General features: G+C 38.1%; 1 protein-coding gene across 1 annotated transcript in view; it reads left to right on the top strand.

The window, feature by feature from the left end:
- The window catches only part of LOC149793149 (uncharacterized), a 70,221-nt gene that overhangs the window by 49,416 nt on the left and 1,561 nt on the right, over positions 1–19,244 (top strand). Inside the window, exons 3-4 of the mRNA XM_089967070.1 lie at positions 17,842–17,947; positions 18,645–18,716. Of these exons, the coding sequence (XP_089823196.1) occupies positions 17,842–17,947; positions 18,645–18,716 (178 nt within the window). The remainder of the gene's footprint in view (positions 1–17,841; positions 17,948–18,644; positions 18,717–19,244) is intronic.

The raw sequence follows: 19,244 nt of genomic DNA on the forward strand, positions 1-19,244 counted from the left end.
AGGGTCTTTCAGGTCTGTCCACGACAGTCCTGTCCTGGGTGACGGGTTCTTCTGGCACCGTCACTAACACGGGTTGAAAAGTAACTTTTTTCCTTGAACAACTCTCGTGCATATTGGGCCACTTCTTGGGTCCAAGTCTCAAAACCCCATTCTTTCCAGGCACGGACATCTGTCCAATGGGGATGTAAGTCACAAGCTACACACACATCGTCATACACGTCTTGGGTAGCTAAAAGTTGACGAATCTTTTTTTCCTGTTGAGGTCGAGAAGTATCCAGATGAAACCGCAGGGCTTTGAGCAAAAGGAGTTTTTCGTGACCATTTAAGGCCATTGAGGTGGTAAGTACTGATCGTAAAGAGTCCACAAGGAATCGGCTGGTAAACGAAATCCCAGAAAACAAGTCACTAAGACACACACCACTTGTCGTCCCAAATTGAATGGATACAGTTCTTGTAATAATCGATGGTAATGATCCACAGTTTGAATATGGTCATTGAGTTCCTTCCACGGAATCTGTTGGATGACATACGACATAAGTCGTGGCATAGCTGCCTGTTTTTATAGTCTCTTTGTTTCGAAAAGAATACACGTACTTTCTAGCCAGTGATCTTCGTTCTCCAGTGGGGAATGTAAATCTTGCATACTGTAACCGAAACGTCAGAGTTCGATTAGAAGTTTCCTCTTCCGCTAAGTAGATTCCACGTAACAAATGTTGGTAATCCTTTACCTCGTCTTACTCAAGGGGTTGCTCTAGGTGAATCTCGAAGTAACCAAAATGATCAACACGTGAATCATCGGGGGCCTGGAAGTATTGAACAAGGTCTGACCATTGAAACAATTTCTGACGAATCAGTTCTCTTATACCATTCAGGTACCAGTGGTTAAAGATCTGGTGACGTAACGGATGCAATTGTTCTTTACGTTTGACTTGTATTTTCACCAGCTCTCGGTAAATCCTTTCTCTCAATTCCACAGGCAAAGCACGAATGTTCTCTTGTAAAGTACTCATGAATAGGTCAGTCTGTACAATTCACAAAAGTAATCCACATAGTGAGTAATTTCTGACCACTGCCATTCAGGGTAACGTCCAAGAATGTCACTGAACTCTTTTGATGTAAACGGTCTAAAGCGATATAATAGGATGAATGCAACCTTGACCCAAAGAAATCTAACACACTGGTTGACTTTTTTCACTTTCCTCTTATGAATTTCTCGACACAAAAGTTCTACAGTGACCCATTGAGATTTCACTCTGGCAAACCCCTGCCAAACTTCCTTGTAAATCTTCTCTTGCAGTTCTTTAGGTAATGATTCAATATCGTTTTTGAAATGAAGTTTAAATACTGGTCTCGGTGATGTCCAACATTTGACTTCTAGCCAATCTGGTTTCTTCTTCGTCAACGACATGGTAAGTTACTTCAATGTCTCGGTCCCACTAAGGGTAAGTAATGACAATTCGGTGACCATCGAGCATGTTCTACGTAGGCCAAATCTTGCGGTTCCCAGTGGTGAAGTGACACACCGCAACTGAAGCACTTGACTTTATCTCCTTCACCCAAGTAGAAAAATCCGGCTCTGGCTAATTCTTCGGGGGTCGGTCCTCCCAGATACTTTGGCCATTTTCCTTTGAACGATTGAAGACGATTTTCAAAGTCGCAGTATTCCGACAAACGCACAGGGAACGAATATTCGTCTTTCACAGGTTCGTTTCGATGAGGGTTAAGTGACATAGGTTGGAGTTTGCTCAGGGCTGGATGACATCCTTAAGGGGGTAGACGTGAAGGTGAACATTCCCCTTTAAAACGAAACCCAGTAAAATGTCCAAGAGGACGAGCGGCATCACTTTCGCATCTCTCAGGTTTGACACGCACAGCATCCCTTTCCATGATAGGGGTAGTGACACTAAAGTTCCCATGATGCTTTACGGCATCGCTCAGGTCACAACGTACAGCATCGTACCCATCGCAAGGCTCACAATCGCACTCGTCTGCAAACTCCGTTACGCAATTACAATGGTAACCACATGGACAATCGCAGTTTCCTTCCGGACATTTTCCGTCGCAATGCCTGGGTCTTATCCATCCAGTATTAGTCACACTAGAGGAAGATACAACTTTTTTACAATCCCCAAACTGGAACGATGTCTCTTTCAAAGTATTCATCTTGTTCGCTCGGTCTTGGTAGTCACAATGAACTATCGATCTTGCCTAGTGTTCCTTTTTATATACAGACCAATACCGACGTGACCGTACGGTAAGGTGAAGTGATTGGGAAGTCGCACTCGCTTCTGGTATACAATTTGATAGACTTTTTCCAAGGGTCGACTGACGATGTGGTGAGTGGGTAAACGTACAATCTTGTTCGGTTGATAGGTGGTCACTTTAAAGTTTCCATCCTCTCCCGATTGCAAGGCTTTTTTCAATACCCCAAAGTTGACCACTCGACTGGTACGATAATTCAGAGTCAGTCCTTTCACTTTACACTTCGTGTGCACTTCTCCTTGTGGGTCCCGGTATTCGTAGCCGTAATTTTTGGGACCGCCACTGACGAAACTTAGAATCTTGTCGTCGGGATGCTCGTCTGTCCAGGCTCCTAAACGGTCTCCTTCGATGTTAGGGTGATGTTGAATCGGGTGATGGATGTAAATGCAACTGTCCGTGTCAAAGTACAGGACGCGTTCTTCTAACAGTTCTAAAGCTTCGTACAATTTTAAGCGAGCATGGGCTGTCACGTAAGCCGCAATGATGACATTTCCAAAAGGGTCGTCTTGTACAAAGTCCAGATCTTCTTCGTAATTGACCAAGATCAAATTCTCTCGAACGACGTCCACGTGTTTCATGTATTTGGTTTTGTCGTGAATCATCTGGAAGTAGCGGGAAGGTTCTGTCAAATATTCCGTCTTGGGTAAACACGGTCGTTGTGGCATTTTACCCCACAAGCAATTTAACATCACTTTGGCAAACGATCGCCTGCCTTCGTTTTTCTCGATGTGGTCTAAAGTGATGCCTTCTTGTTCGTAGTATTTCTCTTTGAATTGTATTTGGTCTTCGGGAGTGTGACACCAGGAAGGATAGCCGCTGGCTTCTTGCTTCAGTTTCAAAAAGGCATCCACGTAGTCTGCGAAAATGCCTTTCTGCGTGGGGTCACCCTTGTGGTATTGTTGTGTCTTGGGAAAGTGGCAAATTTCGTACACTTCTAACAGTTGGTATCCCATGTCCAGAGCTTTGAACAATTCTACGCTGACCCAGGTTCCCGTCAAGGACCGTTCTTCCTGGCTATGATGGCAAGGTTGGTCTTGGTTGCACGTTTCGGCACAAGTACGGCACAAGGGAAACATCAGTTTGCCTTGACAATGGTGAGGTAAGACGGGATGGTATAGGTTCGTGGGAGGCAAAACTTTACACTTGATGAAGCCTTCGTATTGTCGAATGTTTTTCAGGTCGATGTGTTCCGTCAGCAATTGTGGGTGCCCTACGGGAAAGCGACAATATTTGCACACGTAGGGATACAGCGAACACACGTCCAAGTATTTGATTTCTTCTCCTTTCTCTTCGTCGGCTTGGTACAGCAAACAGGTGGCATTGGTCCTTCCTCCGTACAAACTATCCCTCGGGTTCAGCGGGTCCATGAACTGGTAACTTTCCACGAGGCGTTTAAACTCGGGATCGGTTTTCATACGGTGATCGTACTCGTGTTCCCACATTTCCACCACTTGGTATCCTTGCTGTTCTAACTTTAGGCGCCGCTGACAAGTGTCCTGGTACAAGTCTTCCATGGTTCGTTGCAAAAACTGATTTTTTAGTGCCACGGTCAGGGTAACAGACGGGACATCCGTGAAATAAGCAACCGTTAAACTCGTACACGATCTTGGGGTTTTCTAAGTCCCAGCCATCGACCGAATACGTTCCGATGGTCTTTTCGCCCCCTCCGTTGCGGGCATGTTGAATCCACTTGTCTTCCTTGTCGCACAAGTAATGTTACCAACGTAGGGCTTTGACCGAGTATTGACGTTTGACAAAGTGGGTCGTTTGAGGACTGATGACAGCCACGGTGTTTTCAGGCATGAATCGTTGGCGGTACACTAAGGAACACGCTTTGGCAATGGTGCAAGCTTCTTTCAAAGGATCGACCCCTCCGTGTTCCATGAACAGTTCTCGAAATTTTCCACGGCAACGCCGTAAAATGTCCACGTCGGAACGACAATACTTTAACATTTCTTCCTGAAAGTCGAAAGGGTCCGAGACGTGAGCTTGGTACCAAGCGTAGAAAGCTTCTCGTTGTTCGGTACGCATGTTGTCGGGGTCGTAATAGTGAGCCTCATGTAAATGGGGTAGAACGGCGTGTTGATTGGCTTCCGTATTGAAAAAGTGTGGAAAGTACCCTTTAGCCATTTCTGTCATTCCAAACGTTTTAGGCATTCGACTCAAAGGCATGGCCAAATAGCTCATCGAATCTTTAAACTGTACTTGTCCCACTTGCATGAAAATGATTTTGGCTCCGTTCAAAGTCACTTTAGGACGTTCGGTGCCTTGTTCCGTATAGTGCCTCAAAAGAAACTGTCCATCGTATCCGGAGAAATTGTGAGCCATCACCGTGGCATGACGATGACAATCTCCGTAACGTTCGATGTCCTCTTGGCTCTACGTCTTGTCGACGGGGTCTAAGACCCATTGGGCAAAATCGGCTAACGTGTTCTGTCCTCGAAAGATTTTTTCACGTCCTCCGGGAATCTTGCTGCAGTGAGGGCAATGACTGAAGATAGGTTCTTTAATGCACTTCTCACACGCTCGATGAGCCACGCAGAAATTAGGAATGTGAATGCCAGTCTCTTGCATGCATTCGAAATCGAAAAAGATGAAATTGCCTTTCTTCTTGTGACCGTCCTCTTTCTCTGGTGGGGGTTGGTATTTTTGCACGTAACATTGGTGTTCCAAGTCCACGATGTGGTGACAAATGTGACATTTTTTCTTTCCTGAACATACGTGTGCCTTGGTATTATTGGTACGTATGACTTGTTCACACGTAGGGCACAATCTCAGGAGTTGACAAGCACATTTCTTCTGTGAACCTTGCGTTTTCAGATGTTGTTGGTAACAGGTAGGGCTGACAAACGTGCGCAGACAAGTCGAACAAGGCACTGGTTCTTCGCTCAGACAGGGTGAAGAGGCCAAACATCCTGAGCATTTCAATCCACAATGCTTGTGTTGCTCTCGATTATTATAACCATGGTCACATTTCTCACAGTAATAACCGTATCCCAGGAATCCGGTGATACTGGTAATGGTATCGAAATGGTCATCGTGATGATAAACATGAATGTATTTTCCGTCCTTAAAATCTTGCCCTCGAAACAACAGAGACCCGCGCACTTCTTGAGGGTGCACTTTCAAAGTGTATCGTGGAGCTAGGGCATCTTGCAATTTTTGCATCTCAGGAATGCCACAGGGTGTGTCTTTGGACATGCCAGCTTGTCGTAACAGGAGTTCTGCTTCACTTCGTTGTTTGGCTCGGTCCGATTGTCGAATGTTCTCCCAGTCTCTTTTCCATTCTGCCGTGTCGTTCTTGTTGGCATAGGTTCGTCCCACCACGATGGCACGGGCTAAACACATCTGGTCATGAGGGTTGTGAATTTGGACGAGGCTACGCTTAATGCTGCGAAGCTCGTTCACCAATAGCATCTTTTTACGTCCAGTCCCTTGAGGAGGAGAGACGTGGGTCATGTCCAGTGTGGCTTTTCCATCGGTGATGTCAAACTGGTCATTAGATTGTTGCACGTGTTGAATCTTGTCCATGACTTTGGAAGCGGTCAATTCTGCAGGGGTGCTAAACTCGATCCAAACAGGGGATTTCAAACCGTCGTGTTGTATGGAAAGTCTCAAGCGATCGTCTTCTTTGGGTTGACATTGTTGCTTGAGTACAGTGAGCAGAGAATCCCACACTCCGGTGATGAACCCTTCTGCTTTCTCTAACGGTACTTCGGACTTGAAATCTTTAAACTTCACCGTGTATTTGTAAGCCGTGGTTCTAAATTTTCTAGAGGAGCGCTTTTCCGTTTCTCGAATGGAATAGTATTTTTCAGGGTTGACTAAGGATGGTGAACTTGGTTTAGAGGTTTCTGATTCTGGTTCACTCACGTCCTCTTCAAAATCACTGGCATGAATTTGTGCCAAGATTTCAGCCCTGGTACGAGGCGATAGATCACGTTTCTGCCTCTTACTTTCTTCTTCTTTCTTCTCGAATGAATTAGATCGTTTCATCTTGAAAGCAAAAAGTCAAATGACTCAAGTTCAAACACCATGAGCTACTTTATAGTCATAGCAAACCAGCGTATATAAAAGGGTGTGTGTCTTATCCTTTCACTATTCATTTCACTCTCAAGCCGAGCACAACGATGGAAGAGACTAACCAGATGGAACGTTTCGTCAGAGCTTTGCGAGGGGTCATTAGAAAATTCTCTTCCGACCAGCCTACGGACTACTCTCCTTCCTTTAGAGATAAAAGTCAAGATACTTGCTATATCTGTCAGAAGAAAGGGCATTGGTCTTCAGAGTGTCCAGACCGTCAAAAAAGAACAAAAACAGGGACTAAAAAAGACAAAAGTCAAGATACCTGTTATTATTGTAAAGAAAAAGGACATTGGTCTCCAGATTGCCCAAAAAAAAAAAACAAGAGGAGTCAGAAGAAAAGAAGGATTCTTCAGAAGAAGAGAGGGATTCTTCAGAGGAAGAAGAGGAAGAAAGAAGACAATTCTATTTAGAAGAGGCAAAGAAACAGGAGAAGAAAAGAAGAAGGGAAGAAAATGAGGAAAAAACGGTGAAGAAATTTAAAAAACAGAGAGACTAAACAAGGAGAAAGAAGAAGTCAATGAACTTTTTATTAAAGTGTTGTGTTGTGAATTGTGAATTGGATTGTAAAAAATGGATAAAAGAATAAATTAATGATATAAGGTAAGTGTCTTTGAGTTTTGATTTTAAAATAAGAAGCTACACTCACGCACTCATACACAGAAACGTACTATAAGGGTAAAATGGGTGGGGTTTATTTTTTTGAGTTATTGGCAAATTGAAATTGTATTTCTTTTCGAGAAATGTGGGTGGCCCTGAAAAGGGCCTTTTTTCTTCATGGTGAAGGGGTGAGTTTAAGCAATCAACTTTAACTGCCTTATGCCTTTGCCACGGCCAAGGCCTACTTCTGGACTGCGTAATGTTGATGATGATGATAATGATTGGGTTGAAATCACTAAGGGTGGTACGGTAGGCTTAGTCACAGGGTTGACGTGTTTAGCTCGGGAAGGTCGTATTCTCTTAGGTCGTGATAAAGAAGTCTGATACATTTGTTTCAGACTTCTTAACTCCGCTAAAATGTCCAACAGTACCGTGACCGTTTGATTCTCACCCTCTTGTTTCTTTGCTGCTACTTCTTCTTGCTGTTGTTGCTGTTGTTTTTTTCTTACCTCTTCTTCTTGTTGCTGTTGCTGTAGGAGAAAAGCCTGTTCCGCTTCCTTTTGTCGTTGTATAAATTTCTCCAATTCTTCTTTCTGTCTCTGTCTAAAATTCTCCACTTGCGGTAATGAAGAAGGTAACGAAGGTTCCGGAACAAATTCTTGCGAGGAGAGAAAATCCACAAAATCCCAATTTACCTCTTCTGAAAGTAAGTCCGGGTTCCCTTGGGCGGTCTCCGCTGCTGGTGCACCCCATTGAATCGTTTTCTGAGTTTCCGTCATGTTGAATCACTGTCGCATAGATTGACTGCACACAAGCGCTAGCGAATCTATATTGACTACGTGACGTCACAGACTGCTCTCTTCGGATTGGATGCGGGCTAACTGAATTTCGTAACGCGTGTTCGGATTGGTGAATGAACTCAATCCGTTTCAATCCTACCTGTACCTATAAATAAGCGCCGTTGACTGCATTGATTCACCTGTTCTCGTCGCTTCAAGATGTGGACCACAGTTGAGTCATCCACCCTTGTGTCTTCCATGATGTTTCGGACAGACTTGCTCATGTATGTCCGATCGAAGTGGACCGTTGTCCACAGGACAAACACCAGCCTGTGGATACGTAGGATCTACGTTGAAAGACAAGGATGCATGAAAAGAGTGCTGATTTACGGACCAACAGTGAGACGTAGCCTAAGGACAAGAAGAAGACCAATGCGGTGCCATTTATGTTAATGAATACATTAACATAAACCCAAAGGCCCTTTTCAGGGCCAGCCATATTTCTCGAAAAGAGATAGCCTTTCCATTGCCTACCCCTTTTTTATTTTTTATTTTTTTTAAAAAAAAAATAGAGACCCTCCCTGTTTCAATTTTACATAGACCCTATACAGTCCCAGGGGTTTTTGACCATGTTAAATTTACATAGACCCTATATTGTCCCACTTCTTATTCTTAGGTTTTTGGCCATGTTAATTCCCATAGACCCTATATTGTCCCAGGGTTTTTGGCCATGTTAATTCCCATAGACCCTATATTGTCCCACGATTTTTCTCCATGTTAAATTTACATAGACCCTATATTGTCCCAAGGGTATTTTTAATGATAAGTCCCATAGACCCTATAATATCCCCCTTCACTACTATCAAGTGTACAGGATATTTTATAAATTACTAAAATATATCAGTATATCCATGTTTGCAGGGAAAACCATTTTAGACAATACTAGGTCAGGTTTTTTTCTCTCGTTAAAATGGCAATCGAAAGCTGGAACTACAAATAACATCAGTATAGACAGATGTTTCTAACGGTTGTGGATATATCAATTCTAAATTTCTTGGGACCATGACACGTTTATTTAGTACTGCCTGGTGTGTTTTATACAATGTTAATACAGTTCAGAACAAACATCATGGGTTACCCGTTCAGAATTATATACAGTTTACAAAGAATTACATTATAAAAAATGAATTTCGTTATATGTTATCATATTGGTGCTTTCTCAATGATAGACATAGATTATATCCAAGTTTATAATATATCCACACCTTATCCTATACATTTAGAAACAATATTCAATAGTTGTAAAATTGCATTGGTAACATTTGCAGGTTCGAACATAATGCATTTAAAGCTGTTTAATCCCTATCGATTAATATTAAGTTGTCGATTTAATCCATATCGATTAATATTAAGTTGTCGATTTAATCCATATCGATTATTATGTTCCTGTTAGTTTATTCCCCATCGATTAATATTATCTTATTGATTTCATCCATATCGAATAATATTATCAGGTCGAGGTCACACGCAGATTTCTGACATATACATTTTATTTTAACATGCTCTGGACTCCCCCAATCAGTTTATGGTCGTTTAGAATGGTTTAACAGCAGTCTGCAGGTTTAGAATTTACAAAAAGACAATGCTATTTTGACACATCCGGGATCTAAACTGCAAATAGCCCACTTGAGGTTTTAATGGGTCATGTCACCATATTTCATATATATATATATATATATATATATATATATATATATATATATATATATATATATATATATATATATATAACCTCGTTTCCTCTAATATAGCTGAAGACACTATGTTTCTGAAATATTATGATAATGCAAAAGGTATAAATTTACCACAGTCGGTGTCTAACAGATCCAACATTTAGTTTCTTTATCCCTATTTGCAAAAGTGGGTCATGATATCGCCCGACCTGTACTCCGAATTTCGTATTAACTGTTATAGTCCGTCTTGCGTGTAATGTTTAACTTTTAATTCATTATCTTTGAACATATTTTGCCCGTGACATCTTGGTTTGCTACGTCTGTGGAGGGACATTTGTTGCTTGTTACATTTGTGTTTTCACACTGTAATGTGCATTGTGCGGAGAGTAGAAGGGCGGTTTGTTCATCTGTCTCATCGAATCTCCGTAATGCAGAGTAACTTTTGGGTTATTTATCATCCTGTAGGTGGATATTTAATATCATCTGTGATGAACGTTCTACACGATTTGGCATTAATTACCGAAGGAAGATTGACTAGTTCCTTATTATTTTTACAATAGAAACACACTCAACCATTTTAACTCAACTGCCATCACTTCAAAGGAAGATCTGTCAGGCTTCTAACATAATATGACATCAAGAAGTTATTATTGATAAACAATACGCCACGCGTTCTTCTTCAAGATTCAAGCGATATGTATTTTAAGTATGTGAGAACTTTCATAACCGAGAGTATTAGACACTGCCCAAAAGGTATAGAAAAGCTATTGAATTATTAAAGTACGAATTGATGTGTGAAATGGTTACAATTAAGATCCTTCGTGTGTACATTCAAGGAAATGTGTATGGCCAATGTAAATGTTGACAATTCCACTTTATAAATTATGACACATTGATATTTTGAATGTACATACCGTCAAGTTTTCAACCTACGCTATGAAATGATTGACTCGTGTCGTAAAACACGTTTATGCGTATTATATCCTCGAATTTTAACAAACTGATGTCTATTTAAACTTTTAAATATTTGACCTGCGGGCAAAGCGAGTCAGGAGATCAAACACCTTTGATATCATTTGGAGAATTGTTCCCAGTTCCTTAAGACCTGGTATTGTTATATTTAGTAAATGAGACTTTATGTTTAAATGTAGTAACCCACTGCATGCTTATTCATGTAATGTCTTTGCTGTTTCATTGCTTGGGTATGTTATAAACAAACAATCACAGATTTCGGATTTTGCGAATTTCAAATGTCGAAGGACGTAGGTTTAACGAAATATGTATTTCACAGGCTTAACGAAATAGCGCTAGGGACGGAACTGTTTTCACTAGTACTTTTTTAGACTTCTAAGAACAAAACTATAAAATCATTCATCACTAATTTCAAAAAAGACATTTTATAAACTTACACCTGGTGATTCCATAGACAGACTTTGTAGTAGTAAAAGGTGTAAAATATGCTTCATTGTACTCTCTGGAAACTCAACTATGTGCAGTGTGATTGGTTGATTGATTGTTATGTGCATAGCACCATTTTTCTGCACACGGTGATCAGTATATTCGGTGGAGGAAGAACCCGGGAAAACCCCGGGAAGAACCATCAATCCACGGCAAGCTACTGGTAAGATTTCTCAAATAACCTTATTGACCGAAGCAGAGACTCCAACCAAATATTTCATAGTAAACTATCAGTGATCTGTATAGGCGTGTGCCTTGCAGCGCTCTTTCACCTGGAGTCTCGCGTTTAATATGGAAAGTAACTGGTACATAACTCTTAGGAGTTATGTATTAAAGAATGTTATAGTTACTGCTCTTCCATTTAAATATGTGCCATTGTAATCTTCTAAAAAAACGAAAAAACACACATAAAGACATTTTATATTTAAATAGCAGGGTTTATTATATATATATATATATATATATATATATATATATATATATATATATATATATATATATATATATATATATATATATATATATATATATATATAACCTATCTTGGCTCTATTTTAAATATTAAAATATCCGAACGCAACTTTCGCTTTGTCTCTTTCTCGCTGTGTTGCTTGGTCTCTCAGCAAACTAATCGACAATAGAAAAACATAGGCATGGACAATATGATATATACAATCTACGTTGGGGTTTGGACCGAGACAAGAAAATCGCAGTCGCGGGGGTTATATTATAATGTAACCCGCGACTGTGATTTCCTTGTCTCGGTCCAGTCCCCAAAGTCGATTATACTTGTCACCCAATATTTTCCTTTAAAGTAAAAATAACTCTTCAATAGTGTAATATTGTTCACGTGCAAATGTTTACATGCGGCTCATTAATTCAAATATATTAATGACGTCTGTGATGTGACATTTGCATCCGAAGTACACAGTTTATACGCGTAAACAAAGGAAAATAACAGCATAAAACGTCGCATAGTCATGATGTATTTCACATTTAATATATGGATGTTATATGAAATTGACAATAAATAATTAATATTTATTACAAGAAACTGTTTCATTTTCATCAGTTCCAATTCTGAAAAGTTATATTGTAAATAATGAAACGATACTGGATACTCAGCTCTACTGAAGTTATACTTAGTACAAGCTGTACCGAAGAGTAACATGTTGCATTTGATTATTCATGTGTAATTAGTGATCTGTATCACTATCGTATATAGCTCTCCTTTTCTTTGTAGGAGGTGAAACTGTTTGTGACATACTGGTATAGCCTTAATATTGATTGCAATATTCCTCCCGTGTATAAAAGACCGTCCAAATACGAACATTAGCGGATAACCATGTTCTAAACGTTCAAGTTCACGGATTATTTGAAAATTTATTTTTCTATCTTGGAAATATAGCAAGTCTAACCGTGAAATTTGCTTATGGATTAATGTGTTGACTGATAAATGGTTCCTTCTGGCTGGTAATTGCATTATTTGTCATGAAATATTGTAGGTATATTTTATATTCAAATGACGCACAGTGGAGATGCCTAATAAAATTAGAATAAAGCATGCTTGACGTAACACATTTCTGGCTGTTACTAAGTTTTCCCTAGTTAAGAGAGTTGGGAGGCTATGAAGTGTATATGTCTATAGTCTATGTGCATGGATAAGTGTTTTCTGTCATGGTTCATTTCACACAGCATCGAGAATTTTATCCTATATGTGGCACAGTCAATTTTCAGGTCAGCATCATTAAATGTAGCTTAAGCTAACAGTATATAAGTTGTTTCGTATGAAGTATTTAAAACTAGGTAGGTAGCTTGAACTACATTTAATGACGCTGACCTGAAAATGTACTGAGCTAGGCCTGCATATAGGATAAAACTGACCATGCTGTGTGGAACAAACTAGCATAATACCAAAACGTTCGACATCATATGCGTGTGTGTCTTTGTCTCTCTCAAAATGTTTTTGTATGGTGTGTTCCCAAAGATGGATTGACACTAATTTATCATGTTCTAGTTATATATTTGTTGTTGTTGTTGTTTGATTTTAGAACAACTACGTCGGGCACAGCAGATGACGACAAGGGTTTCTTTTTTTAAAAAGTAGTTCTGATCGAAAACAATAATGTTAGCAAAACAGCTGGGGGGGGGGGCGCTCACCAGTTATTATGTACTTTTGAGAGAGTGACCAATGTAAGGTGAAGTTGTTTACATTTAAAACATGCACAATGGAGAGAATGTTGGCATACCTCTATTCTACATTAATGTTATGTGGATGATATTTCTTTGGATATTGTAGTTTTGGAAATCGTAAATGATCTAAGCACATTGCTAACTAAAATGACTGCTCCCTTGTGCTGAAAAAGCAGCATGAACTAGTCTAAAGTACACTTAACATAGCAGCTACTAAAATAAAAGAAAATGAATTTTGCCAGACTAGACAATACTAGCTTCTGAAAGTGCAATGAATGAATTACTAAATACATAAAATGTAAAAAAAAAGTTATCGGCTCTTTTTTTTATACAATTTACATCTGAAGTTCAGGAAGTGAAAACGACCATGTGGAGCTAGCACTTTTTTGAAACGTACACATCTAGAGTAAGGCCAAGCTGTATACTCTATAACCCATATTACACCCATCAATCATACACCAAAATAAAGGGAATTGAAGGTTCTTTGAATTATACCTAAGATATACAAGGTCTTTTTGAAATAGCCAGTATAACCAGTGAGAAAAGCCGGGGAAATTATTTTCTTTACAATTCTAACCCCTATGCAAAACGCGAAACTGTAGAGCGCCACCTAGATTTCTCTGTTGCATGGGTGAGAAAAATGATCATATGATCACTCTCTCTCTCTCTCTCTCTCTCTCTCTGCCATTGTCGCAAGCTCATAACGAGCTTAACGGATTTTCGCCAAGGTCAAGCGACGACAATGAATGTTGGAACAATTTACATGCAACCGGCCAACGGAAAGGGTAAAGAGAGAATTGTAGCATAAAAGCAATCGTCTGGTGAATAGCAATGTTAATTAAAGTCTAAAGACTTAGATTAACTGTAGATATATTAAAACATTTAAATTATCTTTGTTGGTTCGTCTATATTTCCCACTCGTTTGCTGAATGGCATTGTTCAAAAAGCTAACCATGTTGTGCTTGTAGTGTTCTACTTTCATCACTTAACACATCTTTCATGTTAAAATCATAAGTGTGGCTAATAAATATTTAATCAGTATAAATGAAAATAGACACCCCAAAGAAGTAAAAAAACACGTTATAAATTTGCAATGGGATTGTGAAGAGCAACAGGTACATAACTACATTTTGTAGCGGACGAACTGGGCAAGTATGTGAAGAGTTCACTCTCTCCGTCAATACACAGTTTCCTGTTGTCAATTCTAACTCCGCTGTAAATGGAATTATTTGTATTTCTATGTGAATGTGATATAAATAAAATATATTAAAATTTTAATTGAAAGGAAAGTCGGCCGACCTCGTTTTCTTTTAAGGGAAAATGTATACATGTAGTATATGTTGTACATGTTTGTATTTCTTATATTAAGTAATTATTTTTGACATAAACAGTGAAAAACTAGTTTTAACTATATAGGGAAATTTGTTTCACCGGAAAAAGCAGAATACACAAGCATCAACAATAGCATCAAATACTCGTCCACGTGATGCCATGAATTCAAATTTGTTTTCTCGCATTAATTAACGAAGGGAGGGTGTAATATCGGGGGAGGCCGTTGGAACTGTGGCGTACAGAGGTTAAATGGTTTCCGGGGCGACGGTGATGGCCTAGCCAACAATTTTTATGCAGTTAAATATTTTTCAGCTGTTTTGGCGCCCCAAGACCTCTGGCTCCCGGGGCAACCTCCCAGTCCCCCCCCCCCCCGTTTGTACACTACGCTATTGTCACCCTTACATGAAAGAAACGTGTATGTTTTGGTACACATCAGGTTCATCAGCCACTATCGCCATGACGTATGTAAAAAGAAGAACAAAAAGATAGCGCATCAAACTCCAGGTCCCTTCCTATTTTGTTACGTGACAGCTTCTGGTATACATTGTGTCCCTACAATAATTGTAATTGTAAACAAATATTAATTTGGAAATTTGCAGGACAAGATGTACACTGGCAAGACATATTTTTAAAAGTCTGTTTTGCTGTTTTAATCAGTTAGGCGAGATCAAACAAGTACGTTAATACTATACAGTTATGGTCATTTGTTGACGAGAAATTCGAAGTTTTATAAACCATTAAACATAGGGGCCGATGTGAAAATCAGGTCAATATGATACGTTTGCTGGTTCATGCAACTGTATATTTATCACACCATAAGTTTAATCTTTTTTATACATGATTTTAAGAACAAATGTAATTTAATTTGCTTTAGAAATATGCAAATGCCATTTTAACTGATGACTCTAAGACTTATGGCTATGACGTCATGTAAAAGTCAGTGATGTCATGGTCAGGCGATATGCAGAATGATCATTCTATATAAAAATAGAGATCAATGAAATATAATTCCAACTTTTATAAATGAAACGGATTTTCTGCAATACGATTGGCTATAAACGATCACGTGATACTGATCTGGAATTTTGTACATCGATAAATTATGGGACTACTTTCGGTTTTTTCTACTGTTTGCAACATAAATAAACTTAGCAGACACGTCATTGTGAAACAATTGTTTCATCATTTACATTTTTTTCAGCAAAAAAAAAAAGCATAAATTATACCCTTTTTATACTTTTTCAAATATTCTTTGAATGAAATGCATAGCTTACAATTTGGCGTTCGTCTGCTACAAAGTCGCGCAAAATGGCCGATTACGGTGATTTTTTGCTGCAATATTCTGCGTAGTTTTTTGAACAATTGGATGACAAGGAGTTAAAAGAAATAATAGCAGCGATTGAAGCAGATGAAGATGGATTAGACTATAATGTGGATGGATGTTACAAACGCTGAAAATGAAACAGAAAAACAGAGATTGATAAATTCACACAGCACCTGATGACTTCATTCACCCTAGCCATAAGCAACAACAACAATAATAGCGTGGAAACTGTGCCAGTCAATTTTGAGGCCACTGAGGGATATCAACCAAGATTCGAAAAATAATCTGATGACTTAAAAGCTATTGAAATAAATTGATATTCAGAGGCTACTAAAGGAAACACAAAAACGGGTTATGGCGTTTTCAATGGTAATTTTTTTATACACTTTTTATTTTAATTTTGTTTGCTTATTTACAAAAACGTGAAACGTATGTGGATGTTGGTGGTTTGGTGAATATGACCACCTACACAAAAATAAAAACACATATTTATGAGATCATTATTCAAAGCGTGAATACAGTTTTTAAATGGTAAAACTACCATCTCCACCAATGTGACTTAACACCGTTGAAAAATGTATATAATAATCCATAAAGGTAATTGTTTAGCTAATTCAAATTATGTTGGATGTGTAGTCATTAATTCCTTCCAGCACTCCAGCACTCAACTATGCAATCAAACAAAATATATGGCCGGTTTTGCGAACAACTCTACATTTAACAACTGCACATTTAATTTCAGATTAGATAATTGAAAGGGTCTTGTTAAGTATTAACGCTGATGAAAAAGATATAAAAATGTAATTCCTGTATAGGATTTACCATAATCAAAAAAGAATGTTATTTTTTTATTTTAAAAGAAATGTGCTGACACCACTGGTAGCCATTCCTAAGATGTAAAGTATAAAGTTGCCGAATAAACGTAACTGTGACATTTGTTAAATTTCATTTGGCATTAGATCACTGATCGAGTCTTCACAAGTATTAACGGGGAATTTAACGCTGTTGAGAATGATATATAACGCTATTTCTTTATACAATTTATTTAATTGTTACCTTTATGTTAGTAAGGGGTATCATCATCTTGTTCATATTTCCATGTTGTTCATTGATAAAATCCATTATGATTTGAGGTTTGATTGGAAATTTAATCTAGCACACTTGTTCATTCCGTATCAGCTGTTATTATGTAAGGTCATGGTCATCTGACGTAGCAAATGGGACTGACTAAAATTGAACAAGAATGTTGTAAATGAACTAAATGTGTTGAAACCATCGGTAGCCATTGCATAAGATGTGAAGTATGAAGTTTCTGAATTAACGTAACTGTCAATATGTTCTTTTGATTCTGTACAGGTTATGTATTATGGGACAATGTGAAGCGGCGAATGAAAGGAACGTACGCGCTACTTAAATTGGAATGCATTGTTGATGGAATAAGTTGATTTGACGAAGAAAGGACGAAATTGAAATTATAAGGATTAAATGATCATGTTTGGGTATTTATCGATGTGTAAATTTTACCTAATCACTCGCAAAGTTAACATAAAGTCCTTTGAACTTTATTTACTTTGTGAGTGATTATGTAAAATTTACACATCGATAAATACCCAAACATGATCATTTAATCCTATAATCATTTTTATGTAACGTTGTGACAGCCAGTGAGAAATCATCTCTCACAGGAATCATGTAGTGACGTTTTATTAACTCAGACACAAAATATCGAACAGCGTTTATTACAATATTTATATGACTCACGATTAATAGATTCCTAAAAGATTAATACAGTAGTAACAGTGGCGTACTAAGGATCAATGGTTCCCGGGGCGACGGCGATGTCCCAGCCAACAATTTTCATGCAATTTGATAGTTTTCATACATTAATATCATGGTGCATGAAACCTACTTTGTGGATAACGTTATTATTATACCTTGCCGATTTTCGACATTTCACATCAAAGGCATTCCGTAACTGCATTAAACATGTAGGTCTCTATACCGTTGGGATTATTGCAAAAGATTATTTCATTTGATTTTGTATTACTGTTTATGATCACCGTGAGTTCTATTTCAGCCCTGAACGTGACGGTGATAGATGATTATAACTCATGTCCAGCTTCCAGAGCATCTTTCCAAGATTACACAGTAGTATTAGAGACAACGCATGGACTGTGCCGAATGTATGTTTACCCTACACCTCCTCCTTTTTCTCAGCTTTTCGTCTACCTAGCATTTTTCATTCTTATCATTTCAAGTATCTTGGACGATGTCTGTCTAGCACCATTCTTATATACACTGTAACTATATCAAAGCTTAACAGGGTGCAAAAAATATCCTTTATAATTGACATAAAATTATTAATATCTTTTGAAGCTGAAAAAACATTAATAATATACTTTGTAGTTTGTTACATCCTATTATTAATATCCGTTATAATATACATACATTAATTAATATACATTTTTAGTAAATAGACTAATCATATTTAGTGTAGGTTATACAATAGAATTAATATCATTAGTAGTTTACATAGAATGAATAATGTCCTTTTGTTGACATTGAGTTTTTAGGACCATTTGTACTTTACACCCACTTTCCAGTAGCCTTTATAGTTGAGATCGAGTTTTCAATAGCCTTTATAGTTGAGATCGAGTTTTCAATAGCCTTTGTAGTTGAGATCGAGTTTTCAATAGCCTTTGTAGCTGAGATCGAGTTTTCAACAGCCTTTGTATTTACATAGTTTTTAATAAACCTTGTAGTTTAAATCAAATTTTTTAATCGACGTTTTTAGTTAACGTAGACTTTATAATAGCCTTTCATGTTGACAACTTAAAATAGTTTGATCATCATGTACATAATTGTATTATTGATTCACAGATACATAACATTCAATGCCCGCTACAAGAGGAAAAACGTCAATCAACACAATTCTTGGGGAAACGAATATATGTAAGTAAAAGGAGAACATAATTGTAATGCATTTCAAAAGTGCGCAAAGAATGAGCTCCGAATATGTTATATACTAATTTCATTACAGCATAATGTATACAGTTTTAGTCCCCTGTGCCACTGGTGAGTTTGGTACAATTAAAACTTGTTATTTAGTTTTCAAATATCCAGTACATTTTACTGTTATTCAACAGGAAACGCTTGTGAAGTCATTACCTTTGAGTTTACTGAAGAGAAATTGAAATTTGTCCAAAATACTTATGTTACCCTAAAATACCGACGTTGCCTTAAAATACTGACGTTTACATAAAATACTGACGTTGCTTTAAAATACCGATGTGGCTGTAAATAGATTGGAGAAACTAGCTATTTTTGTGAAAGACAGTAGAAGTGTAGATTCAGAGCAGATACATTTTGAAACAATGCAATTTACATTTCTCTTCTGTTATATATATCGATTAAGTGCTCAATCAATCAATCAATCAATCAATCAATCAAAAAACAATATATCTATCTATTATCTGTCTG

The sequence above is a fragment of the Sinohyriopsis cumingii genome, chromosome 8 (assembly GCF_028554795.1).
Source record: "Sinohyriopsis cumingii isolate HCF-2022 chromosome 8, ASM2855479v2, whole genome shotgun sequence".
Classification (NCBI taxonomy): Eukaryota; Metazoa; Mollusca; class Bivalvia; order Unionida; family Unionidae; genus Sinohyriopsis; species Sinohyriopsis cumingii.